The 24,374-nt window shown below is 46.8% G+C and overlaps 1 protein-coding gene and 21 non-coding genes across 22 annotated transcripts; 1 reads left to right on the top strand and 21 right to left on the bottom strand.

The window, feature by feature from the left end:
• Positions 1-795: 795 nt before the first annotated feature.
• On the top strand, positions 796-1,722 carry LOC125572730 (transcription initiation factor IIB-like). Its single transcript, XM_048733154.1, has one exon. The coding sequence runs from the start codon at positions 796-798 to the stop codon at positions 1,720-1,722; it is 927 nt and encodes a 308-aa protein (XP_048589111.1).
• A 15,848-nt stretch (positions 1,723-17,570) lies between these two features.
• On the bottom strand, positions 17,571-17,642 carry Trnad-guc. The gene has a single exon. It is a non-coding gene; the product is annotated as a tRNA-Asp (tRNA).
• A 780-nt stretch (positions 17,643-18,422) lies between these two features.
• Trnad-guc lies at positions 18,423-18,494 on the bottom strand. Its single transcript has one exon. It is a non-coding gene; the product is annotated as a tRNA-Asp (tRNA).
• A 778-nt stretch (positions 18,495-19,272) lies between these two features.
• Positions 19,273-19,344, bottom strand: Trnad-guc. The gene has a single exon. It is a non-coding gene; the product is annotated as a tRNA-Asp (tRNA).
• A 99-nt stretch (positions 19,345-19,443) lies between these two features.
• Positions 19,444-19,515, bottom strand: Trnad-guc. Its single transcript has one exon. It is a non-coding gene; the product is annotated as a tRNA-Asp (tRNA).
• A 778-nt stretch (positions 19,516-20,293) lies between these two features.
• Positions 20,294-20,365, bottom strand: Trnad-guc. Its single transcript has one exon. It is a non-coding gene; the product is annotated as a tRNA-Asp (tRNA).
• Positions 20,366-20,464: 99 nt separating this feature from the next.
• Trnad-guc lies at positions 20,465-20,536 on the bottom strand. Its single transcript has one exon. It is a non-coding gene; the product is annotated as a tRNA-Asp (tRNA).
• A 99-nt stretch (positions 20,537-20,635) lies between these two features.
• Trnad-guc lies at positions 20,636-20,707 on the bottom strand. The gene has a single exon. It is a non-coding gene; the product is annotated as a tRNA-Asp (tRNA).
• A 97-nt stretch (positions 20,708-20,804) lies between these two features.
• On the bottom strand, positions 20,805-20,876 carry Trnad-guc. Its single transcript has one exon. It is a non-coding gene; the product is annotated as a tRNA-Asp (tRNA).
• Positions 20,877-21,145: 269 nt separating this feature from the next.
• Positions 21,146-21,217, bottom strand: Trnad-guc. Its single transcript has one exon. It is a non-coding gene; the product is annotated as a tRNA-Asp (tRNA).
• Positions 21,218-21,314: 97 nt separating this feature from the next.
• Positions 21,315-21,386, bottom strand: Trnad-guc. The gene has a single exon. It is a non-coding gene; the product is annotated as a tRNA-Asp (tRNA).
• A 99-nt stretch (positions 21,387-21,485) lies between these two features.
• Trnad-guc lies at positions 21,486-21,557 on the bottom strand. The gene has a single exon. It is a non-coding gene; the product is annotated as a tRNA-Asp (tRNA).
• Positions 21,558-21,824: 267 nt separating this feature from the next.
• Trnad-guc lies at positions 21,825-21,896 on the bottom strand. Its single transcript has one exon. It is a non-coding gene; the product is annotated as a tRNA-Asp (tRNA).
• Positions 21,897-22,164: 268 nt separating this feature from the next.
• Trnad-guc lies at positions 22,165-22,236 on the bottom strand. The gene has a single exon. It is a non-coding gene; the product is annotated as a tRNA-Asp (tRNA).
• Positions 22,237-22,333: 97 nt separating this feature from the next.
• Trnad-guc lies at positions 22,334-22,405 on the bottom strand. Its single transcript has one exon. It is a non-coding gene; the product is annotated as a tRNA-Asp (tRNA).
• Positions 22,406-22,844: 439 nt separating this feature from the next.
• Trnad-guc lies at positions 22,845-22,916 on the bottom strand. Its single transcript has one exon. It is a non-coding gene; the product is annotated as a tRNA-Asp (tRNA).
• Positions 22,917-23,187: 271 nt separating this feature from the next.
• Trnad-guc lies at positions 23,188-23,259 on the bottom strand. The gene has a single exon. It is a non-coding gene; the product is annotated as a tRNA-Asp (tRNA).
• Positions 23,260-23,356: 97 nt separating this feature from the next.
• Trnad-guc lies at positions 23,357-23,428 on the bottom strand. Its single transcript has one exon. It is a non-coding gene; the product is annotated as a tRNA-Asp (tRNA).
• A 99-nt stretch (positions 23,429-23,527) lies between these two features.
• Positions 23,528-23,599, bottom strand: Trnad-guc. The gene has a single exon. It is a non-coding gene; the product is annotated as a tRNA-Asp (tRNA).
• Positions 23,600-23,866: 267 nt separating this feature from the next.
• Positions 23,867-23,938, bottom strand: Trnad-guc. The gene has a single exon. It is a non-coding gene; the product is annotated as a tRNA-Asp (tRNA).
• A 99-nt stretch (positions 23,939-24,037) lies between these two features.
• Positions 24,038-24,109, bottom strand: Trnad-guc. The gene has a single exon. It is a non-coding gene; the product is annotated as a tRNA-Asp (tRNA).
• Positions 24,110-24,206: 97 nt separating this feature from the next.
• On the bottom strand, positions 24,207-24,278 carry Trnad-guc. The gene has a single exon. It is a non-coding gene; the product is annotated as a tRNA-Asp (tRNA).
• Between the last annotated feature and the right edge of the window lie 96 nt (positions 24,279-24,374).

Here is a 24,374-nt window from a genome sequence, read left to right as displayed (position 1 = left end):
AAATGGCGCAAAAGTCTCCACGCACCTCCGCCAAGCCCCGCGACCTGCGCATGCGCGAGTTTGCCAGAGATCTCTTGCACGACCAAGCCCACCTGTCAATCACTTTGTCACGTGACGACCAAGCCCACCTGTCAATCACTTTGTCACGTGATAGCCAAGCCCACCTGTCAATCACTTTGTAAAAAACCTGTCAATCACTTTGTCACGTGATAGCCACGCCCACCTGTCAATCACTTTGTAAAAAACCTGTCAATCACTTTGTCAAGGACCTGTCAATCACTTTGTCAAGGACCTGTCAATCACTTTGTAATGTGATAGCCACGCCCACCTGTCAATCACTTTGTCACGTGCTGCACTTAGGGGGAGCTCGGGAGGCTATTCTGGTCTAAAGACGTATGGGGTCCTAGATAAAATGACATTAAAGACGGAGGTTAAGATTAGAAATGGTGCGGCTACCGCCGGCGGTTGTTCGGTGCCGGAGGTGGATGTGAGTAACACTGCGGATGCGGGGCCTGAACACTGCTGTTGTGACGCTGATTACTATGAAGACTCAGAATACGGAAGCTTCGACCCCGTTGGGTTTGTGGCCGGAGCGGCGACAATTGTCCTTGGTGTTCTAGCAATGTTAGTCTCCATGCCACGGTATGACGAAAAAAGATGGGTGAGATACTAGTCCACGAATGTGGTGCGGAGACTTTAGACCCCACCTAGGGGGAGCTCGAGGGGGCTAGCCTCTCAGCTTCACATCTAGAAGGCCTTTGAAAAGTGGTTTAAAGACGTGAACAGTCTAATAAAATGGAGGAACGAACAGTTGAACGCACGGTTGAAGATCGGTCACCACCACCATATAATATCCCCGGCGGACCGGTGCCTGAGATTAACGTCCCCACCCTCATGCCGGAATTTGCACTGTTTGACCGAGCCCTCACCGAATACGAGACTAGTAGAGCCTCCTTGGGAGACGGGGATAGTAGTAACACCCTTTGCAATCATGACGACCTAGTCACAGAAGACGGGGTCACTAGTTGCTTAGAGTGCGGGGAACAGATGCAGCGCGTGATCGCGCACGAAAGGGAATGGGGTTTTTACGGACATTCCGACGGCAAACGGTCTTCGGATCCAAGTCGGGTCCAGGTACGTAGGTCTGAGGATAGAAATATTGACAAGGATGTGGAGGACATGGGTTTTAGCGGGGTAATTGTAGCCAAAGCTAACGAGATATACACTCAGGTGACGAAAGGCCAGATTTTTCGCGGCGACCCACGGAAGGCGATCGTCTTTGCGTGTATCTACTACGCCTACAAGATGTCCGGTAAGTGTCAGACACCGAAAACCTTGATGGAGACTTTTGGATTGAGCAGGAAGAGTTGCCTTAAGGGTCTAAAAATCTTTAGTATTAACGCGCCTAAAGATTACTTACTACACGGAACGTCTCCCACCGTCGTGGACCACATTCGCGATGTGATGGATAGATTCTCGGCGTCCCCCGCACAGAAGGGAGAGGTGGTCCAACTCTACTACAGATCTAAGAATCGCTCGTCTGAGTTGAATCGCGCTCGCCCACAATCCTTTGCGGTCGCTTTAACCTATTACTGGGTACGGCTAAAGGGGGTCGATATTACACTTAAAAAATTATCCGAGAGAACGGGCGTCTCCGAGTTAACCATCAGTAGGAAAGCGAGAGAAGTGGCCACAGTCCTGGGTACGCCTGGTGTGGTATGATGTTTCCTGATTTCCAGAGAAATCAGGATTTCCAGAAAACTGTCAGTTCGGAGTAGATGTGAATTGACACGTCTAAAAAAATTCGAAAAAAGTGGTTTAAAGATTTGCGTGGATTGTATAAATGGTTGGAACAAGATTGCTGGTGACCGGTGGCGGTGGCGGTGATACACATCTACAGGATGACAACATGTGTGATATATACTCCTGGGAGGATCCGTGGTATGGTACGGATGGAAAGTACTGTAATATCCCCCACTTCCTAGACCCCATTGATGATTTATCTGGGGAATATGATCAGTTGGTCTTCGAGTCAGTAGTCAACGCCGTAGGACGTGGCGGCGTCGCGGAGGTTGACGAGTACTTTAGTAGCCCAGCTGAGGCTACAGGTGACCGCCTCTCTGACGAGTTGGAGAAGGTCATGCTGGCCGCAGTGAGCTATAACAATCTTGAGGTCATGGAGGCGTGCCGCCGCTATGGGGTGGTCAACCTCGATGAGGCTTTGGCGTGCGCTTCCTCCCATGGTCATGTTGGTGCGGTGGGGAAGTGTCTGGAGTGGGGCGCCGGTGGGTTGGGGCGGGCGCTGCGCTGCGCGGTGTTTGGCCGTCACCTGGAGACTGTGAGGATGCTGCGTGGCGTCGGTGCTAAGATATCTGATGTGGAGTATGACATCGAGGACCCTGATGGTGATCACTGGGAGTGGTTAGAATACCTAGACTCAGAAATGGAGAGGGCCGGCAAGTACGGTGACGTCAGGGCCGTTAGAATGTGTTGTGAGCTGGGGGCCTGTTCGTTCTTTGAGCCGGCCACCGAGGCGGCCAGGTACGGTCGCATAGGGGTTTTAGAGGTGATGAATGACTACTGTGATGATGTGTATGTCTGGGAGGAGGCCATGATTGAGGCCGCGGGGTGGGATCAGGTGGGGGTGGCCAAGTGGTTAATAGAGAGGGGTGTTGGTGATTATGTTGGTGCTTACACCATTGAGGCGGTGTCCAATGGCTGCTATAGGTTTCTAAGACTGTTGAGGGAGAGCTTTGAGAATTTCGACCCAGACTACGCCCTGTTAGAAGCTACTAAATGTAATAATATTGGTATTATGAGGCTGTGCCTCGAGTTGGGTGCGGTTGACCTCGTTAGGCCTATGGTCTACGCGATCTACTGGTGGATGCGTGAGGCCCTAGATATACTACGCGAGGCGCAGGGATGGGTGTCCCTACATGAGGAGCTGTTTAGACACCACCACAAGCGAACGTTTCAGAAGCACATTGAGGACGAACTAATGCCAGTAGCTTGGCACCCGGACAGGTTTATGGATTGGTGCATTGATGAGGACCAGAGGAAGGAGTTGGGGGAGCTGTTCCGGGTGAAGTGAGAGCGTGGGGCTGAGGAGACGTTCCTAAATCTTTGAGAATTGATTTAAGAACATGAGGGCACCGATTAAAACGCGATGTCGTACTCGTGGAGCATATTCGGCGGTTCCTTTGCGGAGCCGCCTGAGAAAGATCGTGGTGGGATATGCGGGGTTTGTGGGTCGGAGTGCGAGCCGGGCCAGGCGCTGGATGAGATCGGGGACCTGGGCGAGAACGGCCTGCTGAGGCTAGATGTCGGCAGGCTAAAGTATTTGGCTCATAATATAGGTCTCAAAAACTTTGGTAGACTAGGAAAGACCAGACTCGTCGAACGTATAATAGAGGGTTCGGTCAGGTCCAGGGACGCACACGTATTGGCCTCGTTCGGGCCGGTCGGGTCGTGCGTTAGGGATATCGTTAATGACTGGAGGACCGATGACTTCAACCGGTATCTCCTCCAAGCTGTCGTCTACCAGAGATCTGACGTCGCGAAGGTGTGTGTTAGGCTAGGGGCCACCAATCTAAACAGTTTATCGCGGTTGGCGGTCCGGGCTGGTACGCCCGGTGTGGCGAGGGTGCCCCACGAGTTGAGGTTCAAGGAGTTGGAGGGTGAATTGCTCCGGGTGGCCTGGCACCCAGACAGGTTCTGGGACTGGTGTCTTGATGAGCAAGAGAAGGGAATGTTGGAAGAGTTTTTCGTCAGGTAGACGTCGGCCGGCTAGGAGGGTGAGTATCGAGGCGTAAAAAAATGAAAAGTGATTTAAGGACATGACCGGTTTGATAGAAATGGAGAACCAAACGGTGAAAGACCCGAAAGTATCCCCCGTAAAGCGAACAACGGATTATAAGTGTCTTCATGGCAGAGTGAAATATTATTGCAAAGATTGTCACGGATCGCAAATCTGCCCTCACAACCGGAGAAAAACGCGGTGCAGAGAATGTAACGGCGGTAGCATTTGTGAGCACAGACGAGCAAGATATGTCTGTAAAGACTGCAAGGGGAAAGGGATGTGTGAACACGGCAAACAGAGACCCTTTTGTAAGTTATGCGGAGGGTCTCAAATATGCGAACATGATAGACAAAAGCACCATTGCAGAACGTGTAACGGAAATTAACATTGACCCACTCAGTTTTGTAACGCGTCTCACGTTACAAAACACATACATTCCTAATCACCCTGACAACTAGCGATTCTGAAAATAGGTTTTGTATTTACATTGAGAGTTCGCGGTCGCCAGGGTGGTCTGGTATGCACACGTGAACAGGTATTGTCTTCTTGCGGTGCGTCACATCCGCCCACATGCACCCCGCATGTTACCGGAATAGATACCAAGCTAAACCAGCCGTAAAGGCTGTGATCGTGGCAAGGTTAGTTTCGTGCTGTGTGTTCGTGGGTTTAACCACGTCCGGCTTTGGGTTAGTTTTCGCCTCCGGTTCCGGTTTGTGAGCCGTGACTGACTCGGTATGAGGTAACACAATCTTTGAATGACCCATATTATGTTTTGGGATCGTTTTTATCTCGTTATTTATCGGATTCAGCCCCAGTTTCATATCAGTGGTGGCTTTTTGTAACTTGTTATTATAGCCAGCGATCGAAGTGTTGTTATTTATCACAAGATACGATGGACTTAACCAACAGCCGAGGGCGAAAGCCAGGTCTAGTTTTTGTCTCGCCTGTTGTAAAGCAAACTGATACCGTTGTATACTTTTCGATATACTGTTTTCCACCACCGCGCTTTCAAAGAGTTTCGTGAAGACCTGTTTCGTTTCCTGAGCTGAACCGCTATCACCGACGATTGACGACCGGGTCTGAACTTGCGCGCCTAGAATACAGTAAACAAAGGCTTCAATGCTCTGGTTTATCCTAGACAACCCAGCTTTGGTTAACCCCATTGATTTTTCCGGAAAGAACCACTCATACTGAAACCCAGTTCTAAGGTCTTTCAGGTACTCGATCTCAAAGTGATTCATGTGTTCGTGGTCGCTTTTGGCAGCGTCCCATTCGTCGTGTAATTGATCAATGGTGCCATAAGGCTTATACTTGTCGTTAGAAGATGACAAGCCGTGATAATCATAATTATAAACGTTCCCTAACCCATGATTTATCGGCCCGAGGAACCGGAAATCGTCACCAGTTCGGAATTCTGTTCTTAGTTTTTGGTAAGCCGCTTCGCTGTAAAAGTTTTTATTCCAACTAAAGAGCCTATCTTTTGGAAGAGGGCATTGTAGCTCGTTTAATATTCGTCTGATAGTGAAAATGATGTGAAATCTGTAGAATGACCCCACTTGAGAGTCGTCAATCATGTCACGCGTCACACCACATCCAGCAGTCGCGCAAAACATAGCAAAATTTAAGGCTTGACTCCAATAACTGAGGTTCGAGGCGTCGAGCCACCTACTAGCCTCCTTTGCTGTTCTGAATACTAGCAAGCTGTCGGTGAATATGTCCCTAAAAACAAAGTGTGTCTTCACCTTTGGTGTTATAAAAACATTAAAAGAGACGTAATTATTTCTCGTAGGGTTTTCGTCCCACGGCAATATCTTGTACTCTGCACGCGCGTCTAGTCTGTATTGTTTTGGGAACCCAAACAGTTGCTGGATCGTTTCCTTGTATGCTTGTGTGTCGTCAGCGACTAGAAAATCCTGGATATTCTCAGGTTTCCAGCTGTCACCGGGGAAGTGGTATAACGTCTTGACTAGATTCCCATTCTTGTCGAATGGATCGTATTCGTCCCCATTGAAAACGAATTGCACATCGCCATGCTCGTCGGCAGAGAACCTGAAGCGTGAATAGTAAGGGTACCTTTTCACAAATTCTGTAAACTTCATCTTATATGACATATAAGATGTTTTTAAATCAGTCCTTTACGCATCTCAATTCATAGATCCATCCGACGGGAGTTCTCTCGTACAGAAATTTCACCGAGCGGGTCGACTCGCCAGGTCTTTCAAAATCTCTTCTCTTACTGTTTCCCTCAGCTTGGTAATGTTTACGTTTTTTTCGTCCTCTCTTACCGACTTTTGACGGATCTGGAGCTTTAGAGCCTCAAACTTGTCCAATTCGTTCAAGATTAAAGAGAACTCTTCGTCTGATATTTTGTTGTCTTTTAAAGCTTTAGAGACCAGGTCGCGTATGCTATTTACTTTTGCCTTTGCCATCGCCGCTGTTTGGTCGTGCTTGGAGACTTTTTGCGACAGCCGTTTAGAAACCGCCGCACAGCCTACAGAGGTGAGACCGAAAACACCAGCCAGAGCGCCTAACGGGACTCCGACGATGATACCAAAACCCGACAGAGAAGTCCCCAAACCACTAGACCCAAGAATGACAGATATGAGTCCTAAGACCACACTCAACTTTGAAAACACGCTCTGCCCTCGTTTATACTTTTTCCTCACGTTCTCGTAATGTTTAACTTCTTGCTCCAAACTTCCCAAAACATCGTGGGTCTTTTGGAGTCTGAAGTTATCACCTGAGGGGCTGACCCCTCGGGGTACGTTCGGGTAGATTGAGTTGTACTCTTCCATAGCTTTATTATGGGGAGAGTTTATTCTTTAAGTGATTTCTAAAATTAGACGTATCGGGTAGAGACCGCGCTCTATTGTGTTTCCGTCACCACCCTTTATACTAAGACGGAGACTACTCACGTAACCGACTGATGTGGTGCTAACCCGTACCGGATCGCTTGGATTGAGGTATATCTTTCCTTCATCAAGCTCTACACTTGCTAGGATTTGTGAGGGCGCCCCTTGTTGGAGGGAGTCAGACGCGTTCACAAGATCGCAGTGGATAAAAATAGCCTCGTGACCTATCATCTTTATCTCGTGGCGAGTGTTTGCTTCCAGCTCCCTGGTCTTGAGTCCTAACAGGCAGGCGAGCGGCTCATTCAACGCGACGTTCCGGTGAACTTCGAGTGACGAGTCTCTAATAGAGACTGACTTTTCACCAAGACGCATACCCCCATCTATTTGACGTTTTAGCGTCTCGATCGTATACTGCCCCGCGGGGATCCTAAGGATAATGTTCTCACCGTCGGAGACCGTTCCCTCGCTTGAGAGACTGTTACAACGATTATGAAACGCACATCCTCGCAGCGCGATAAACCGCGGCTTTTCAATAGGTTGTTCTAAATAGACGGTAAAGTCACCAACGTTCCCTTCAATGTAGAGTAATACCATTTGTTATGATTTCCGTCTCCTTTTAAATCGTTCTACGAAATACAGGACGACAGCGACGATGAGAAGCCATGCGTTTTTAGCCAAAAAGCCTACGACTTCACCCGCCGTTCTAAAGATGAAACTGGCTATCGCACCAACCATTCCTGGGAGTATTTCTCCTAGTTTCTTGCCTATTGTTTTAAGACCGTCTCCAACGCCTTTTGCAACACTTGTCAAACCCGTCTTCAGGTTAGAGACAATAACACCGATAACAACGCCCACAGCGGTAACGACAGCAGCGACTGTAAATCCGTATTTCTTAAAAATCGCTTTGACACGATCTTTCAACGACATTCTCTCTTCAAGATTTTCTCTCTCCAATTGATTCTCTTCCAAAGTCTCATCTATGACAGAATTTCTTTCGCTGAGCTCTTCATTTTTACGATCTATAGCTCTTAGTCTTTCTTGGTTAGTTGTTTCACTTCGTTCCTCATTATTTTTTCTCATTTGCTCGGTGTTTCTCTCTTCTTCTTCTCTGAGTGTATTACCTGTAGCGTCTAGTTCATCGAGTTGAATCTGAATTTGCTTGTACTTTCCGGATCTGATTTTGTCGTCAACACTCTTCCGCACCGTTCTATCCTCATTATACAACCTTTCTGGTCTAGTCCAACCACCTTTTCTCGCAGAATAGAAGGAAATGAATTGTTTTCCTCTCTCATCCGTTGAAATCTGAACTAAATTTTCATCAAGATCTGGATATTTCGATAACAAAAGGTCTACCCTAAGTGTGTCCGTTGAAGGAGAACCTCCCATATTCTGTAACTCCATGTACTCGGGGACAGCCCTCCCGGGGTTTCGTGTTTTCCATAAGTCGGCCAACCTCCTACTCACATAGCTTGCACCTCTACCAAATCTGTTTGAAATCCTTTCATTCCATGATTCTCTTCCCTCACCATCGTTTGGAATAAGAGAGTCATAATCTTCGTCTACAGTAGTATTCAAATCTTCTCTACCTTCTTCTGTTGTGGGATCAAAATCTATGTCCATTTCTTATTTTGTTTGAAAATAAGAAATCTTTAAGTCGTGCCGGCTCATATCCACCTACTCGCTACATAGCCAAGGGCTAACATTCCACCTCCAACATATGCCATCTCTCCCATCTTTTGGTTGCTACTTGGTCTGTAGTAATCTGAGAGCTCAGGCTCTTTCAAATCAAAATCTGGATGTGTTTGAGCGTATAGTTTGAAGGCCTCATCCGTCTCTTTATCGTTCTCATCCGCACGAACTTTATTATTATATTCTTCCTCCAACCAATCCTGGTATTCCTGTCTTTTTTTCTGCCAATCACCCATTGCTTGTTGATACTTTTCGAGCGCTTTATCGTGTCTCACCTTCTCTTTATCAACGTGAGCAGCGTCAGAAGACAAGTATCTTGCAAGGTAACTCCCTCCGACAAACGCCGTCGCATTAATAAAAGCCCCACCAATCATAAATGCTATACTCGCCATTTATTAATCAATCTATAAGATCTTTAAGTCGCCTACAGCGGTTTTGGCAAAATCTTTTGTGTTTCCAGATAATCTTTCAGATACATACTACCGGACAGGACAGCAACCCATTTAGCGTAGTTTGTAACACTTGACGAAGGGTCGCTGATGAATGACTCTTTCATAGCCTTTTTAGCAACATAACCCATACCGGCGGCTAATCCGATGATGACTGCTGAGTCGGTGATCGTTTTCACAAGTTTGTTTTCAGTTGACATGATTTTATTTATTACAGATTCAGATAATCTTTAAATCACAACATTCCTATTTTCGGCGTCGCGTTCGGGAGGCTAGCCCCTCGAGCGGCAGGCCTCTCGAAAGTTTCAGTCTCGTTGGTGTTGATCTTAGGCGTCTTTTTGTAAAAACGCATATACATATCCAATGCGGTGAGCCCTATTCCGACTAGAGCCAGTACAGTTGTAAACGATAGCTCTGGAATCCAAGCGTCCGAGAGGCTATCCCCTCGAGCTCCCTCTTGGTGGGGTGTCTCCGCCTGTGTAGTGTCTTCTGAACTCGCCTCCGCCTCACGTTTCATTTCCCTAGCAAGTGCTTCTCTAGCCCTCCTATTAACTTCGGCAGCTCTCTTACCAGCAGCGACTTTTTTAGGATCTTTCTCCTTGCTTTTTGTCGGTTGTGGGTTCCTAGTAATCTGTTCAACCTCCTGATTTTCGTCAGACATTTCTTATTTCGATTTACAATAAGAAACAAATCTTTAAATGGCGTCTTAGCAGTTGTGCTCAAGAGTTTGCTCAGTTGTGTTCAGTTGTGCTCAAGAGTTCGCTCAGTTGTGCTCAAGAGTTTGCACAGTTGTGTTCAGTTGTGCTCAAGAGTTTGCTCAGTTGTGTTCAGTTGTGTTCAAGAGTTTGCTCAGTTGTGTTCAGTTGTGCTCAAGAGTTTGCTCAGTTGTGCTTGGAACTTCTTGAAGTTTGTTGGAAGTCTCCTGCGAAGAAGGTGTTAGTTTAACATGCTTAGCGACTCGGAAGAGACCGCTAGCAAGTGCTACCATCCTTCCTCCCTTCAATACCAAGAGACCTGCAAAGTTCGACAATTCGCGTTTAACCAACTCGTCGTTCTGTAAGTCTTTGCTAAGCGCTTCGGTGTCATCTACAGGAACCACATAGGAAATGACTTGAGACAGTACTTGAAGTGCTGATTCTACTAATCCATCAGTAACTTGTTTGCCTAAGACGGTCTGGTAGCGAACAAAGTATTTCTCGACGTCTTTCGCCGAGAGCTTCTTGATGTCCCCTAAACTCATGTCCACACCAAGAAATTCCTTCGTAGTCCCAAGAGATGCGAGAATAGCCAGCGATTCTCGTTTGACTTCAGCATCATCTTCGGGAGGCGCACCCCTCGAACCCCCCTTAGACTCAGGCTCCTCTTCCATATAATCCTCAATGCTTGCCATCTTATTTTGTAAGTAGACCAAGATGTTTTTAAACCACTTCGAGGGGTCAGCCCCTCGAGCTCTCACCGCGTCGCAGGAATCTCCAAATAACGTTGGAATGGATGCCGTAGGCAGAAACAGAGTCTGGAATACTTTTCAGTTTTCAGCAGTTCTACGAACTTTTTACGAGTCTCGGCGTCTAAGTCACCCCCATAATCTTCAAACAGTGTTTTGGTACCGATTTGAGATGGATTATGGAATGTAACCACACAGGCGACGTTATCACGGAAGGGCTTTGCTATGGATGTTAATTGTTGCGTCAATACCCACACTGATAACCCATCGTGTCTCCCTGAGAACGCTAGATCGATAAACTTGTTCGAGCGTTGCTTTAGATCTTTCGATACAGCACAGTCATCCAAAACGAGTAACGTATTTGTACCAGAAAATAGCACCGCACAATCTGTTAGTAACTCGTTAATCTCATCGGTGTTACTAGAATCCGGTGATAATACCAAGAAACGTTTATCTCCGTGAGCAAATCCACGATAGGACTTATTTTTCGCATAAGTCGGACAAATCAACACAATGTATTCAAACACATGCCGGAACGGTCCCCGGAGCTGTTCCGTGAGGTACTTTGTCTTCCCACAATTAGTAGGTCCTGTGATAATACAATGAAAAGGAACTTTTTCCCGTAATTCTTCCATTCTTTTTGTATTATCACACAAGTCCTTTTTAATACATGATTGCTCTCAAATTCGAGTTCATAACCTCCATCAACGCGTCGGCTACTACAAACATGTAGCAGGTGATGTTTCCCGTTCCTCCAACTTTTCGTTTCATTTCTAGTTTTACTCCGTCCCGCGTGTTGTTCAAGACCAGACCTCCTCCGTGAATGCTGTTATCTGGATGTGCCCTCAAGTCGACCCACAGAGCAAACTTGTTATTAGCGTAAAAATCCTTTTGCTTAACACCCTCTCTACCGAAACGTTTCTTTACCGACTCCCAGAGGTCCGGCGGTGTCATCCCCTTGGAGTAGAGACGGTTTGGCATGCCATCCACATTAATGTTGATCGATGTGATACTTGGATTGACAAACTTTTCGGAATCCCTTGCTCCTCCTGTGTAGCTCTCTGTGAACAGACACAATATCCCTGTCATTGACCTCCTCGGCAGATTAATGTGCTCGTTTATGACACCATCATTAGGTTTGGAAATGGTGAACGTTTTGTGGAGAATGACGTTCTCGTAAAAGAATCCTCTACCAACCTGATAAGCCGACAACGCCTCACGAGCCAAGTATTCACTTGAGATGCAAGCATATTCCAACTCAAGGTTTGTGATTGTGTACGTTGGAGTCTTGACCGTGTCAGCATAAACAACGACGTCGGAAACTGGGGCTAGAGTTATTTCAAAGATTAGCGGATGAGGTAACGCCTTTGGATAAAAGACTCCATGCTCGCCGAGAATAGGATGGTCGAGTGGAATGCAGTACTTGGTGTTGTGAACTGCTGCAAGAGCTACTTCCTTAGCATCTGATGTCGCTTTGTCACCTGCATTTGTCCTGAGCTTCCTCATGTTTTCAGAGGAGATACCTTGTTTTATTCTATCCTCACGATCTTCAGCTTGTAAGTATAAGTCGTGATAGGTTTGGAAGAGATCGTATCTTTGAGTATCCTGTAGTGTTTCTCCACCGAAAAGAATCTTGAGCCTTGACACTAGGTTCCGACCAACGTTGTTGACGAGAGTATTATTCGCGTGTCCTGTGACGTTTAAGTCAAATAGTAAGGATACACTACCTGGAACAATCACTACATTTTCAGCAAGTTTAGGAATATTTATATAGAGGGTTTCTCCAGGACTTGCCGATGAGGGATTGAATGTAATCCGATTCAGCGACGATTCCGCTTTCAGGCCGAAGGGTTCCCGTGGGATCCTGTTTGGGTTAATTTTTTCTGATATCGCTTGTGCCATCTTTTATTTTAAGAAAAGAGAGATAATCTTTAAATGAGTAACGAAAGCAGGTTATCAAAAATATACTATTCCACCGATGGATACTGGAAAGGGTATTCAGCTATTTATAAGTTAGCTAGTGTCGCTAAAGTCAGTGAAGCCGAGGCTAAGAGGTGGCTTGAAAAACAGGCGTTGTGGCAGATCTATCTCCCAGCTCCAAAGTATGTCCCCAGACCGCATTGGACTGTGAATAAACCTAATCAGATTCACCAAGCCGATCTGTTGTTTATGCCCCACGATAACGTAGGCAGAAAAACCTACCGTTACGCGTTGGTCGTGATTGATATTGCCTCGAGATATAAAGATGCAGAAGCACTGACTACCAAGGATTCGAGTGGAATTGCTAAAGGGTTTGAAAAGATATACTCCAGAAAACTTAAATGGCCTCATACGGTGATTGTCGATCCGGGGACAGAATTTAGGGGAGAGGTAACGAAGATTATGAAAAAGAAGGGGGTTACCATCCAGCGAAGCGAAGCTGGGAACCATCGCGCACAGGCTTTTGTCGAACGCGCTAATAGAACACTTGCGGAGAGGTTGTTTTCTCATCAGTATGCTCAAGAAATGATTAGCGATGATCGATCTAGAGTTTGGGTGAAACGATTGCCAGATGTTTTGAAAACTCTGAATAGTCAACCCATAAGAATCACTGGCAAAGAGCCTGCAAAATCTATTGGTTTGAAAGAGGTTGATATCGATCCTCCAACGTATAAGCGGCCTGTTGGACTTGATGAAGTTAGACTACCACCGGGGGTTAGAGTTAGATATCTATTAGCTCCTGGAGAAGAGGAAGGAGGTGAACGCAGACGAGCCACAGACCCCATTTGGAGTTTGAAAGTGTTTGATCTATCACGCAGTGTTGTTTCGGTTGGGCAGCCTGTGTTGTATTACCTCTCCGAAGGCGCTCCAAGGAGGTCGTTCGTTAGGGAAGAACTTCAAGTCGTCCCTGAAGATACTGAGCCACCACCTAATAGCGTTCTGAAATGACCGTGAGCGAAGGTGTGAATACCATCATCACAGATGACCCGTTTATCATCCTCATGAGATAGAGCGACCTTGTTCACCGTTTCAGTGTAAACATCATGCTTATGACTTCTGATGACATTCATAAGTCTCATCTGAGGTTTCTTACCAAATAAGCAATCCTTGTAGTCATCGAAACCGATGCTCTTCTTGACGACTGCTCTCTTGACGCCCTTGCATTTCTTTTCTTCTTTACCTTCATCCATCTTGTACGAGTAAAGTTTGGCCCTCAGTCCTACAAATTCTGTGATTTGTTGGCCCCCAGCCTCATCTTTAAACATTCCGATGACTTTCTTGTTCACACCCACCTCAATACCAGATGGGTGACCCTTCGGAAAGTTGCTGGTGTCGAACATGGACCTCACATCCCCGCTGATGTCCTCGTAAAAGTCTTTCGTCTCGATCTCATACATCAGGCTGTCAGTATCAGTGAATAAGAGCTTTGCATCCTCACCGTACTTGGGCTTGACGAAGTTGTAGTGGAAATCGTACATGAGCGTCTTACTCAGGTCCAGAATGGACATGCCCAAGTAGACAGGCTTGTTGAAGATCAGCTTTGTCTTCTTCATGTGGATGGCGGCTAGATTCTCGCAAAAGATGGTGCGATGTTGATAGTTCGGCTTTGATATGAGCTTCTTGGCCTGCTTCTCGTCCGTCACCAACCGAATGTCCACCCTGTTCCTAATGTTCTCCATAGTCTTACCAAAGACGGAGTTGTTCATTAACTTGAAAAAATCTTTCTCAAAATCGTTTGTCGCCTTGGCTCTCAGATCGGTGTTCAAGTCAATGTAGGGCTCCAGCCAAGCAGACTCCTCAAAAGTGACACCCCTGTGAATCTTGGTGACTTTTAGCCCAAAACTCACATAAAGTCTCAGAGTCTCATGGTGGATAACGTACTTTGTCTTGTCGTTAAGGTTGGGGACCAACTTGTCCACATTGCCTAGCCCGATAGATTCCGGGGCTAGTGGGTAATCGTTGTGTAAGTCATGTAGGTGGTGAGGGTACTCCAAGTCAACCTCCAGAATGCATGGGCGGTCTCTCCAACCTGACAGCCCTTGGTCACCCATCCACCTGAAACCGTGAGTCGGTAAAGGGTTGCTCATCGCCCAGCCATACAAATTGTTAGCATCAAGGTAGGTGATATATTTTGTGGGTAGGTCAGGGTCATACTCCCTCATGTAAGGGTTATTTGCCTCCCCATGTCTGTTGCTTATCATGGAGACACCCCCACGGATGCCCTTCTCAATCATGAGCAACATGTCATAGTCCGTTAGAAGCTCTAGCCTCACCTTGGTGGTCTTCAACGCTGCATCCCAAGCCAACCCTGGCGCTGTGTAGTACCAAGCGGGGTCCAGACCGTAATTCTTGAGACAAACGTCCCTAAAGTTCTCGAAAACGTCAGCTAAAAGCAACACATCCGACTCTAGGTACAGATTGTGGTAATCCCTCATGGTCCCCATCCCAAAGACCTCCCACACTCTCCGCGCGTGCAGGTGATCCTCCTCCGATATGTCGGTGTCGTTGAGTTTGGAGTGGAATGCCTCTCTCTGTGGGAGCTGTGTTGCGTCGAGCTTGCTAAAGCCGTCGAACCAGTCGTAAGGGAAAACACCCTTCCTCAACAACAGCTGGAGCTCCTCCCCCTCATAGTACTCCGCCAGGTTTTTGAAGCACTCCCTTGACATATTACCCACTAGACTGTCGAGACTGGCCGACATAAACCTGAAACTGTCGATAAATCTGATATCACGTTTAACATCAATCTTGTTGCCCTCCTTGTTCGTGAAACTGTCGACTACAATCTGTTTTGTGAAAGAAATATACTTTTCCTCGTTATTAGGTATACAGTTTATTTTACCTTCCGATGTACCAAGGTTCTTGATAAATAGATGGCTGTCGTACCCAGACAGATTGTGAAAGATAACAGGGAAGAACTTTGGAATTTTGTGATCTAAGTTGCATGCGTTGTGAGCAGCACCTCTGTACTTTCCGGTGAGGTGGCAATGGTCCAAAACCTTGTCTTCCCCTAATTCACCCTCACAGATGTGACAGTGAGTGGCGCCGTTATAGGCGATTTTGTCCTTCGGAGTCATTTTCACCTTCTTAGGGAACCTGAACTTATCGTAAATTTTCTTAATGTCTGACTCCAAAGACTCTACGAAAAGCTGTGGGATATCTTCGTCTGGAGATTCAGCTGTGTATCGTACAAGCTCGGGTGGGGATATATCTCCGTCGAAACACTTAATGAGATAGCAGAAACCAGACGGTTTGTGCTTCTGGTATTGCTTAGTGAAGCTTTTACTCCCATCTGGGGAGCAAGTGTCTATATTCTCTGTGAAGCTCTCAAAGTCGGCATAGACAACAAAGGGGACGCGCATTTTTCTGTTGTAGTTTTTGAATTTAATGTGGGGTAGATTTCCATCCTTATCTATCTTAGGCATCTCTATTCCAACCGCTTCATGATTGCCGCAGCATTCAGAATGTTTTTCTAATGATTGTTTGCACCGAAACGAGTTCAGACATCTACAGCATAAAAAACGAGTATGATGAAACTCATCAATTTGAGTAGATACTAATCTCATCATATTCTTTATCCAGCAGTAATGATTCGTCTCATCATCCGAGATGAGAAGTAAGTTGATTGCATTATCTGGATCCTTCTCACTGATTCTCAATGGATATATTTTGGTTTCGTATCCAAACACATTAACCGTATACTGGTTCTGTTTCTCGAACTTGTCAATCTGTTTTAGTGAGACGGGGAACTCTATCCCTGACCAGTCGAATTTCTCAGAGTTCTCTATCATTTGTTTACTGAACCTTTGAGGATCTTTCTCCCTAGGACACACAGCAGAGGTCACTGCCCACTTGAAACATTCGTGATCATTCTCGTTCTTAACATTGATGATCGCCTTCTTAGACGCTAGTTTCGGCGGCAGCGGAATATAGGAAGACCCAGAAAGCGGTTCAAAGGGATCTATGTTGATGTCAAAGTATTCCACTTGGTCAAACTGCCATCCGGAGCCTTGCTTCTGGAACAGCTCAACTAATCCGAGTAAATAATTTGTCATCGTATCGAACAAATCAGAGAGATCAGTCGACTCTGTCACAATCTCGGGCTTTTCTGTATGAAAATATCCCAGTTCTTCTTCGATCTGAGCTGTAGCCGGATCCTCTTTTATAAACCCGCAAGTAAAGATAAACTTCACTTTGATAGGCTTTTTTTGTCGACTGATGAGCTCTAAGACTTTCGGTTTGATTCTGGCGATGAATGTCTTGGGGTCGTAACCTCTCTGCCCGGCTATTCCGTGGGTTTTAAGATACCCCTTCAACGCCGTCTGTTGTTCCTTGGGTGTGAAGCGATCTTCCACCTCCTCGTGTAGACGCTTAATCCTCTCCTTCAGACGTTTGACCCGTTTATCTGCAGCCTCTTCGACGGTCTTTTTGATGGGCTCAGGGACATAAGATAGTATCCAATCCGCAAACTTGTCTAACTCGCTCTTGATCAAGTTGGCCGCCCTGTTTGCAAAATGCTTGAGTGATTGGACGCGGGAACTCCGTGGGGGTTGGGAGGGTTTTAGAATAGGGACATTAATCTCAGGTATCGGGCCGTCGAGAATACTCTCCGACGTGTTGGACGGGGTAATGCGGGGTGGTCGTGGCAGCCCTTTGACAAGTTTGGGTAAAGGAGCCCGTCGGGGTGGTGGTGGTGGTGAAGTGCTGGTCAGCGCCCCGACGAGCTCGTCTCTCCGCATCCAGTAATATCTTGGGATACCCCGCTCCTTGGCGAGGGCTTTCAGATCTTTCACCTTCAGGTTCTCCATTTCTATCGAACCAGCCATGTCTTTAAACCACTTTTCAAAAGCTTTTTTAGATGTGAAGCTGAGAGGCTAGCCTCCCGAGCTCCTCCTAGGTGCGGCACGTGACAAAGTGATTGACAGGTTCTTGACAAAGTGATTGACAGGTTCTTGACAAAATGATTGACAGGTTTTTGACAAAATGATTGACAGGTTTTTGACAAAGTGATTGACAGGTTTTTTACAAAGTGATTGACAGGTGGGCGTGGCTATCACGTGACAAAGTGATTGACAGGTGGGCTTGGCTATCACGTGACAAAGTGATTGACAGGTGGGCTTGGTCGTGCAAGAGATCTCTGGCAAACTCGCGCATGCGCAGGTCGCGAGGCTTGGCGGAGGTGTGCGGAGACTTTTGCGCCACTTTTGGAATGAAATTTGGGGAGATCAAAAAGTTGCGCCAGCTGCGCCAAAACCCTACTACTCCTGACCACCATGGAAGTCCGTCAATAAAGGTAACATACATCAAGAAATTGGAAAAGATTGATAAATACTCAACTTAATGGACAAAAATAATGCGCACTCCCCGGCGGGGAATCGAACCCCGGTCTCCCGCGTGACAGGCGGGGATACTCACCACAATACTACCGAGGACCTGTCCACGAAGTTGGGCCTTCAATAAAGATAACATACATCCAAGAATCTGAAACGACCAATAAAACACTCAACTAATTAAACAAAAAAATAATGCGCACTCCCCTGCGGGGAATCCAAACCCGGTCTCCCGCGTGACAGGCGGGGATACTCACCACTCTACTACCGAGGTCCTGACCACGAAGTAGGGCCGTCAATAAAGATTAACATACATCCAAGAATCCGAAACGATCGATAAATACTCAACTAAATGCACAAAAATAATGCGCACTCCCCGGCGTGGAATCAAACCCCGGTCTCCTTCGTGACAGGCGGGGATACTCACCACTATACTACCGAGGACATGTCCACGAAGTATTGCCGTCAATAAAGATTAACATACATCCAAGAATCCGAAACGATCGATAAACACTCAACTAAATGCACAAAAATAATGCGCACTCCGCGGAGGGAATCGAACCCCGGTATCCCGCGTGACAGGCGGGGATACTCACCATTATACTACCGAGGACCTGACCACGAAGGAGGACCGTCAATAAAGATAACATACACCCAAGAATCGGAAAAGATCGATAAAACACTTTACTAAATGGACAAAAAGAATGCGCACTCCCAGGCGGGGAATCGAACCCCGGTCTAACGCGTGACAGGCGGGGATACTCACCATTATACTACCGAGGACCTAACCACAAAGGAGGACCGTCAATAAAGATAACATAAACGCAAGAATAAGAAAAGATCGATAAAACACTTAACTCAATGGACAAAAAAAAATGCCACCTCCCCGGCGGGGAATCGAACCCCGGTCTCCCGCGTGACAGGCGGGGATACTCACCACTATACTACCGAGGACCTGACCACGATGGAAGACCGTCAATAAAGATAACATACATCCAAGAATCGGAAAAGATCGATAAAACACTTACTCAATGGACGAAAAATAATGCGCACTCCCCGGCGTGGAATCAAACCCCGGTCTCCTTCGTGACAGGCGGGGATACTCACCACTATACTACCGAGGACATGTCCACGAAGTAGGGCCGTCAATAAAGATTAACATACATCCAAGAATCCGAAACGATCGATAAATACTCAACTAAATGCACAAAAATAATGCGCACTCCCCGGCGTGGAATCAAACCCCGGTCTCCTTCGTGACAGGCGGGGATACTCACCACTATACTACCGAGGACATGTCCACGAAGTATTGCCGTCAATAAAGATTAACATACATCCAAGAATCCGAAACGATCGATAAATACTCAACTAAATGCACAAAAATAATGCGCACTCTGCGGAGGGAATCGAACCCCGGTCTAACGCGTGACAGGCGGGGATACTCACCATTATACTACCGAGGACCTAACCACAAAGGAGGACCGTCAATAAAGATAACATACACGCAAGAATCAGAAAAGATCGATAAAACACTTAACTCAATGGACAAAAAAAATGCCACCTCCACGGCGGGGAATCGAACCCCGATATCCCGCGTGACAGGCGGGGATACTCACCACTATACTACCGAGGACCTGACCACGATGGAAGACCGTCAATAAAGATAACATACATCCAAGAATCGGAAAGGATCGATAAAACACTTTACTAAATGGACAAAAAATAATGCCACCTCCCAGGCGGGGAATCGAACCCCGGTCTCCCGCGTGACAGGCGGGGATACTCACCACTATACTACCGAGGACCTGACCACGATGGAAGACCGTCAAAATAAAGGTAACATACATCAAGAAATTGGAAAAGATTGATAATTACTCAACTTAATGGACAAAAATATTACGCACTCCCCGGCGGGGAATCGAACCCCGGTCTCAAGCGTGACAGGCGGGGATACTCACCACTATACTACCGAGGACCTGACCACCATGGAAGTCCGTCAATAAAGGTAACATACATCAAGAAATTGGAAAAGATTGATAAATACTCAACTTAATGGACAAAAATAATGCGCACTCCCCGGCGGGGAATCGAACCCCGGTCTCCCGCGTGACAGGCGGTGATACTCACCACAATACTACCGAGGACCTGTCCACGAAGTTGGGCCTTCAATAAAGATAACATACATCCAAGAATCTGAAACGACCAATAAAACACTCAACTAATTAAACAAAAAAATAATGCGCACTCCCCTGCGGGGAATCCAAACCCGGTCTCCCGCGTGACAGGCGGGGATACTCACCACTCTACTACCGAGGTCCTGACCACGAAGTAGGGCCGTCAATAAAGATTAACATACATCCAAGAATCCGAAACGATCGATAAATACTCAACTAAATGCACAAAAATAATGCGCACTCCCCGGCGTGGAATCAAACCCCGGTCTCCTTCGTGACAGGCGGGGATACTCACCACTATACTACCGAGGACATGTCCACGAAGTATTGCCGTCAATAAAGATTAACATACATCCAAGAATCCGAAACGATCGATAAATACTCAACTAAATGCACAAAAATAATGCGCACTCTGCGGAGGGAATCGAACCCCGGTCTAACGCGTGACAGGCGGGGATACTCACCATTATACTACCGAGGACCTAACCACAAAGGAGGACCGTCAATAAAGATAACATACACGCAAGAATCAGAAAAGATCGATAAAACACTTAACTCAATGGACAAAAAAAATGCCACCTCCACGGCGGGGAATCGAACCCCGGTCTCCCGCGTGACAGGCGGGGATACTCACCACTATACTACCGAGGACCTGACCACGATGGAAGACCGTCAATAAAGATAACATACATCCAAGAATCGGAAAAGATCGATAAAACACTTTACTAAATGGACAAAAAATAATGCCACCTCCCAGGCGGGGAATCGAACCCCGGTCTCCCGCGTGACAGGCGGGGATACTCACCACTATACTACCGAGGACCTGACCACGATGGAAGACCGTCAAAATAAAGGTAACATACATCAAGAAATTGGAAAAGATTGATAATTACTCAACTTAATAGACAAAAATATTACGCACTCCCCGGCGGGGAATCGAACCCCGGTCTCAAGCGTGACAGGCGGGGATACTCACCACTATACTACCGAGGACCTGACCACCATGGAAGTCCGTCAATAAAGGTAACATACATCAAGAAATTGGAAAAGATTGATAAATACTCAACTTAATGGACAAAAATAATGCGCACTCCCCGGCGGGGAATCGAACCCCGGTCTCCCGCGTGACAGGCGGGGATACTCACCACTATACTACCGAGGACATGTCCACGAAGTAGGGCCGTCAATAAAGATTAACATACACCCAAGAATCGGAAAAGATTGATAAATACTCAACTTAATGGACAAAAATATTACGCACTCCCCGGCGGGGAATCGAACCCCGGTCTCAAGCGTGACAGGCGGGGATACTCACCACTCTACTACCGAGGTCCTGACCACGAAGGAGGACCGTCAATAAAGATAACATACACCCAAGAATCGGAAAAGATCGATAAAACACTTTACTAAATGGACAAAAATCAATGCCACCTCCCCGGCGGGGAATCGAACCCCGGTCTCCCGCGTGACAGGCGGGGATACTCACCACTATACTACCGAGGACCTGACCACCATGGAAGTTCGTCAATAAAGGTAACATACATCAAGAAATTAGAAAAGATTGATAAATACTCAACTTAATGGACAAAAATAATGCGCACTCCCCGGCGGGGAATCGAACCCCGGTCTCCCGCGTGACAGGCGGGGATACTCACCACTATACTACCGAGGACCTGACCACGATGGAAGACCGTCAATAAAGATAACATACATCCAAGAATCGGAAAAGATCGATAAAACACTTTACTAAATGGACAAAAAATAATGCCACCTCCCCGGCGGGGAATCTAACCCCGGTCTCCCGCGTGACAGGCGGGGATACTCACCACTATACTACCGAGGACCTGACCACGATGGAAGACCGTCAATAAAGGTAACATACATCAAGAAATTGGAAAAGATTGATAATTACTCAACTTAATGGACAAAAATATTACGCACTCCCCGGCGGGGAATCGAGCACCGGTCTCCTGCGTGACATGCGGGAATACTCACCACTATACTACAGAGGACCTGACCACGATAGAACACCGTCAATAAAGATAACATACATCCAAGAATCGGAAAAGATCGATAAAACACTTACTCAATGGACGAAAAATAATGCGCACTCCCCGGCGGGGAATCGAACCCCGGTCTCCCGCGTGACAGGCGGGGATACTCACCACTATACTACCGAGGACCTAACCACGAAGAAGGACCGTCAATAAAGATAACATAAACCCAAGAATCGGAAAAGATCGATAAAACACTTTACTAAATGGAAAAAAAATAATGCCACCTCCCCGGCGGGGAATCGAACCCCGGTATCCCGCGTGACAGGCGGGGATACTCACCACTATCCTACCGAGGACCTGACCACCATGGAAGTTCGTCAATAAAGGTAACATACATCAAGAAATTGGAAAAGATTGATAAATACTCAACTTAATGGACAAAAATAATGCGCACTCCCCGGCGGGGAATCGAACCCCGGTCTCCCGCGTGACAGGCGGGTATACTCACCACTATACTACCGAGGACCTGACCACGATGGAAGACCGTCAATAAAGGTAACATACATCAAGAAATTGGAAAAGATTGATAAACACTCAACTTAATGGACAAAAATAATGCGCACTCCCCGGCGGGGAAACGAACCCCGGTCTCCCGCGTGACAGGCGGGGATACTCACCACTATACTACCGAGGACCTGACCACGAAGGAGGACCGTCAATAAAGATAACATACACCCAAGAATCGGAAAAGATCGATAAAACACTTACTCAATGGACGAAAAATAATGCGCACTCCCCGGCGTTGAATCGAACCTCGGTCTCCTGCGTGACAGGCGGGGATACTCACCACAATACTACCGAGGACCTGTCCACGAAGTTGGGCCTTCAATAAAGATAACATACATCCAAGAATCCGAAACGACCAATAAAACACTCAACTAATTAAACAATAAAATAATGCGCACTCCCCGGCGGGGAATCGAAACCCGGTCTCCCGCGTGACAGACGGGGATACTCACCACTATACTACCGAGGACCTGACCACGAAGGAGGACCGTCAATAAAGATAACATACATCAAGAAATTGGAAAAGATTGATAAATACTCAACTTAATGGACAAAAATAATGCGCACTCCCCGGCGGGGAATCGAACCCCGGTCTCCCGCGTGACAGGCGGGGATACTCACCACAATACTACCGAGGACCTGTCCACGAAGTTGGGCCTTCAATAAAGATAACATACATCCAAGAATCTGAAACGACCAATAAAACACTCAACTAATTAAACAAAAAAATAATGCGCACTCCCCTGCGGGGAATCCAAACCCGGTCTCCCGCGTGACAGGCGGGGATACTCACCACTCTACTACCGAGGTCCTGACCACGAAGGAGGACCGTCAATAAAGATAACATACACCCAAGAATCGGAAAAGATCGATAAAACACTTTACTAAATGGACAAAAATCAATGCCACCTCCCCGGCGGGGAATCGAACCCCGGTCTCCCGCGTGACAGGCGGGGATACTCACCACTATACTACCGAGGACCTGACCACCATGGAAGTTCGTCAATAAAGGTAACATACATCAAGAAATTAGAAAAGATTGATAAATACTCAACTTAATGGACAAAAATAATGCGCACTCCCCGGCGGGGAATCGAACCCCGGTCTCCCGCGTGACAGGCGGGGATACTCACCACTATACTACCGAGGACCTGACCACGATGGAAGACCGTCAATAAAGATAACATACATCCAAGAATCGGAAAAGATCGATAAAACACTTTACTAAATGGACAAAAAATAATGCCACCTCCCCGGCGGGGAATCTAACCCCGGTCTCCCGCGTGACAGGCGGGGATACTCACCACTATACTACCGAGGACCTGACCACGATGGAAGACCGTCAATAAAGGTAACATACATCAAGAAATTGGAAAAGATTGATAATTACTCAACTTAATGGACAAAAATATTACGCACTCCCCGGCGGGGAATCGAGCACCGGTCTCCTGCGTGACATGCGGGGATACTCACCACTATACTACAGAGGACCTGACCACGATAGAACACCGTCAATAAAGATAACATACATCCAAGAATCGGAAAAGATCGATAAAACACTTACTCAATGGACGAAAAATAATGCGCACTCCCCGGCGGGGAATCGAACCCCGGTCTCCCGCGTGACAGGCGGGGATACTCACCACTATACTACCGAGGACCTAACCACGAAGAAGGACCGTCAATAAAGATAACATACACCCAAGAATCGGAAAAGATCGATAAAACACTTTACTAAATGGAAAAAAAATAATGCCACCTCCCCGGCGGGGAATCGAACCCCGGTCTCCCGCGTGACAGGCGGGGATACTCACCACTATCCTACCGAGGACCTGACCACCATGGAAGTTCGTCAATAAAGGTAACATACATCAAGAAATTGGAAAAGATTGATAAATACTCAACTTAATGGACAAAAATAATGCGCACTCCCCGGCGGGGAATCGAACCCCGGTCTCCCGCGTGACAGGCGGGTATACTCACCACTATACTACCGAGGACCTGACCACGATGGAAGACCGTCAATAAAGGTAACATACATCAAGAAATTGGAAAAGATTGATAAACACTCAACTTAATGGACAAAAAAAATGCGC

This window comes from Nematostella vectensis, chromosome 1, assembly GCF_932526225.1.
Source record: "Nematostella vectensis chromosome 1, jaNemVect1.1, whole genome shotgun sequence".
Lineage (NCBI taxonomy): Eukaryota > Metazoa > Cnidaria > Anthozoa > Actiniaria > Edwardsiidae > Nematostella > Nematostella vectensis.
This window is presented reverse-complemented; position numbering and strand designations above follow the sequence as displayed.